The 4,428-nt window shown below is 37.9% G+C and overlaps 1 protein-coding gene across 1 annotated transcript; it reads left to right on the forward strand.

Annotated features, from left to right (window-relative positions):
- Positions 1-3,394: 3,394 nt before the first annotated feature.
- On the forward strand, positions 3,395-4,250 carry LOC107060979 (uncharacterized mitochondrial protein AtMg00860-like). Its single transcript, XM_015309620.1, has 3 exons — positions 3,395-3,479; positions 3,585-3,943; positions 4,191-4,250. Exons 1-3 carry the CDS (start codon positions 3,395-3,397, stop codon positions 4,248-4,250), a joined length of 504 nt encoding a protein of 167 aa, XP_015165106.1.
- The last annotated feature ends 178 nt before the right edge of the window (positions 4,251-4,428 follow it).

Here is a 4,428-nt window from a genome sequence, read left to right on the forward strand (position 1 = left end):
GATTCGGATCATTTGCCATCTTGACTTTGGATTTTTAGTTCGTCTTAAGAATGGAAGTTGTCCCTTTTTAAGTACGAACTAGAAAGCCATTTTTAATATGGTTCTTGGTTCTCTTGATTATTGGGTTTTGACCCTTCTGGATACCTGCTTTTGCTTGGTGTGACGACATGATGTATATATTGGGTGAGCCTTGTTGTTGAATCTCTTGAAAAGTTGTGCTATGAGCATTCTTGACATTTGGATCTCTAAATATCGAACTTGATACTCTTTATATATTGTTTACTTGATTTATTTATTATGTTCAATTATGTTGCCCTTGACTTGAGAATGAAAACTTGCTGAATTTGAGGGATCCAAACCTATAGTTTTTACACCACTAAGCTATATGCTTAGCGATAGTTGTTTCTATCGTAGGGGCTGTTCGAGATGATGCTTGAAGCTGGCCATTGGAGATGGATGTTTTGGGAGCCTTAAGGAAGATCAGTTTTGCATATAGGCATCTATATTTTGTATAAACCTTGAGACTTGTACATATTCTATGTGTTGTATATTTACATGGGATTTTGAGGGCTGATTTGATCATGTCACCATGAATTGTAATATAAATATGGCTATATGTTTTGTTCTTTTTGGGGTGTGTAAACCCAAGTCTTGTAATATCCTAAATCTACTATTACTTTCGAATGTTTGTGTGAAGCATGAGCAGGCTGATTTCAGTACTCGAAAGCTTGTAATATCCTTGTTATTTCATCCTTGAGTGTGAGGAATATATATATACATGAAAAGCTCGTCGGTTATTTGCTTAAATTACTTTTTGAAGGTCATTATGCATCTAATCCCTCTACTATATTAAAATCAGTACACCATCGTTAATCGCTTTTGAGTGTCGCAAGTATAAGTTAAGTCTCTTTAAAAAGGGTCACTTCAAGTGTTGGTATCAGCGCCTAGGTTTGTGGTTCTAGGAATTTTGATTTGAATTACTTGTATACTTGTTCACTTTCGAAAAAGGTTCTATTTGTATTATTTGGTCAATTACATGGTTTGTAATGTTTTAATCGCATGTAGAGTGCATATGCATCAAGTACATATCCCTAATGCAATGTGATCTTTCCTTTTGAAGGAATTAAGTCATGGCCACTTCTTCTGACCGACCTATGAAAGCTGCTCGTGAAGGTTCGGGTGCCTCTGTTTCCCAACCTCATGCACTGGAAGGGGTTGGAGAACATATCTCGAATCAGTATGTTCCCCACACTAGTGGTTCTGAGGTGGGAAACCATCAGAGTGTAAGAGCTGGTCCACATCCTCACATGAGTCATGGTACTCAAACCATGAATCCTCATTTTCAACAAATGGCTAAATTCTTCCACCACATGGCTGAATCGATGCATGATCCCCACGAGATTAACTTTGAGAAAATGAGGAAAATGGGTGGAGTTTAAAGGCATTGTTGATCCCACTGATGCTGAACAATGGCTTGATCGCATAGAGAAGGTATTTGAGCAGTTAGAGTGTTCAGATGTTGCAAAATTAAAGTATGCTATTTCACTATTACAAAAGGATGCTTACGATTGGTGGGTAAGTGTTCTGAATGCCAAGGTAAAACATCCTGTTCTTACTTGGGATGATTTTCTTAGGGATTTCGTATGAAGTATGTCCCACATGCTTATTGTGATGCAAAGAAAAGGAGTTTCTGAATCTAAGGCAACGAGGCATGTCATTGCTGAATACGAACAGAAGTTTCTAAGGCTCTCTCGCTATGCTAGTGGTATTATTAAAAGAGGAAAAAAGACAAGTGCAGGAAGTTTTGACGACGGTTTAAATGATTCCATTAGGAAGAATGTGGTGATCCTACAACATGAGAAATTTTGTAAGTTAGTGTCTGCTGCTTTTAATTGGGAACGACTTGATAAAGAAGAAGCTAGTAGAAATGAAAACAAATTCCGAAAGACTAGACCAGATTTTGGGGGTCCATCCAAAAGGGGAAGGTTTGATAATTCCAAGGCTGGTAGTGATAACAGGCCACCTCAACAAAGGCAAAGAAAATTAGAAGTTTCTACAGCTAGCACCCCAAATTATGGCCAAGGCAAGCCTCGCGTTCGTACTTGTCCACAATGTGGAAAGAATCATTATGGCACTTGCAGGAGAGCTTCTGGTGCATGTTTCAATTGTGGGAGCTTTGATCAAAAGTGAAAAATTGTCCTAATCCTAGTAATGCTCCTTCCTTTAAAACTGAAGTCTCAGTTCATAAGCCTTCTGTTAATCCTCCTCAAACTAATAGAGGTGCAAGACCTAAAATCACCCAGGCAGCAGGTAAAAGTGGAGCTAATCAAGCTAGTTGGCAAAGGGCTACTGCACACGCTTATGCTATGAGGCAAAGGGATGATCAAGATGGACAAGACGTGGTTGTCGGTAAATTTCACTTATTTGGCTTATGTGTGTTTACATTATTTGATCCTGGTTCTACACATTCCTATATTTGTTCATCACTTGTTCTTCCTGAAAATGTGAAATCTGTGAGACTTAATTACGATGTGCTGGTTGAAAGTCCTTTGGGTTATCAAGTTGTGTGTAATCAAGTTTACCAAGATTGTCCCTTCTTGGTTCAAAACCTAGTCTTCGCTGCTGATTTGATTGAAATGCCCTTCAAGGATTTTGATGTTATTATCAGGATGGATTGTCGTTATAAATATCATGCGGTGGTAGATTGTAGGTCTAAGTATGTGACTTTTAAAGATCCTACATTTTCACACATCATTGTACAAGGTGAAAGATCAGTGACATCTAGTTTTATTTCAGCGGCCTTGGCAAGAAAGTTGATGCATCAAGGTTGTGGGGCATACCTTGCTCACATAGTTGATACACAGTTGAAGAGTCCTTGTATCAAGGACATACCTGCTGTATGTGATTTTCCAGAAGTATTTCCAGAAAACCTTCCGGGATTGCCCCCGGAAAGAGAGGTTGAATTTTCAATCGAGCTTATTCCTGGATCTACTCCTATTTCGATCACCCCTTATAGAATGGCTCCAACAGAGTTAAGAGAATTGAAAGCTTAATTGCAAGAACTACTTGAGAAAGTTTTTATTCGACCTAGTGTTTCTCCTTGGGGAGCCCCTGTTTTATTCGTTAAGAAGAAATATGGCACTCTTAGGCTTTGTATTGACTTTAGACAATTGAACATAATAACAATCAAGAATAGATATCCACTACCAAGAATTGATGATTTGTTTGACCAACTTAAAGGTGCTAAAGTATTCTCAAATTTGATGTAAGGTCTGGATATCACCAACTGTGTGTTAGAGAGACAGATATTCCTAAAACTGCTTTTAGAACTTGATATGGTCATTATGAATTTTTTGTGATGCCATCCGGATTGACAAATGCTCTTGCGGTATTCATGGATCTAATGAATCGAGTATTCAAGCCTTATCTTGACCAGTTTGTGGTTGTTTTTATAGATGATATTTTAATATTTTCCAGAAGTATTGAAGACCATGATAAACACCTCCGGATTATTTTGAAAAATTTGAAGGAGAAAGAACTTTATGCTAAATTTTCCAAGTGTGAATTTTGGCTTGATGAAGTAGCTTTTCTGGGACATGTTGTATCAACTGAAGATGTGAAGGTGGATCCTAGTAAAATACAAGCTGTTGTTGAATGGAGGCCTCCCAAAAGTCCGACCGAGATAAGATGTTTCTTGGGCATAGCAGGATACTACAGAAGATTTGTGAAAGGCTTTTCCATTATCGCATCTCCTTTGACTAAGCTCTTGCAGAAGGAAGTAAAGTTTATTTGGGATGACAAATGTCAAGAGAGCTTTGAAACTCTCAAATCCTTGTTGACTCAAGCGCCTATACTTACTCTTCCAATTGAAGGGAAAGAGTATGTAGTATACAATGATGCTTCTCACAATGGTTTCGAATGCGTTTTGATGCAAGAAGGGAAGGTAATTTCTTATGCCTCTCGGAAATTAAAACCGCATGAATTGAATTACCCTACTCATGATCTTGAACTTGTTGTTATAATGTTTGCTTTAAAAATATGGCGGCATTATTTATATCGAGAGAAGTGTCATATCTTCACTGATCACAAGATCTTAAAGTATTTGGGTACTCAAAAGGAGCTAAACCTTCGACAACGTAGATGGCTTGGACTCATCAAGAATTATGACTACACAATTGATTATCATCCAGGTAAAGCCAATGTGGTTGCAGATGCCTCAAGTCGGAAATCCTTCGCAAGCATTTCTTTGAGTCCTTTACCCTTGCTCCTTGAGTTAAGAGCCTTGAATGTTTGTTTTACACTTGATTCAAACGGTTCAGCTATTGCTAATTTACAAGTAAAGCCAATATTACTTGAACAAGTGAAAGAAGCACAAAAGTTAGATGAGAAACTTGTAAAATTGACCAGAGAAGTTCAAAATGGGGAAAA

The sequence above is a fragment of the Solanum tuberosum genome, unplaced genomic scaffold, assembly GCF_000226075.1.
Source record: "Solanum tuberosum cultivar DM 1-3 516 R44 unplaced genomic scaffold, SolTub_3.0 scf00111, whole genome shotgun sequence".
In the NCBI taxonomy this organism is placed as follows: Eukaryota; Viridiplantae; Streptophyta; class Magnoliopsida; order Solanales; family Solanaceae; genus Solanum; species Solanum tuberosum.

What these genes read in the sequence shown, in the direction of transcription:
- LOC107060979 (XM_015309620.1), top strand. Translation starts at nt 3,395, where the DNA reads ATGGATCTAATGAATCGAGTATTCAAGCCTTATCTTGACCAGTTTGTG. An exon ending in TATTTTAATATTTTCCAGAA is followed by an intron (nt 3,480 to 3,584) that starts GTATTGAAGACC and finishes TTGATGAAGTAG; the next exon opens with CTTTTCTGGGACATGTTGTA. An exon ending in TTTTGATGCAAGAAGGGAAG is followed by an intron (nt 3,944 to 4,190) that starts GTAATTTCTTAT and finishes ATTATCATCCAG; the next exon opens with GTAAAGCCAATGTGGTTGCA.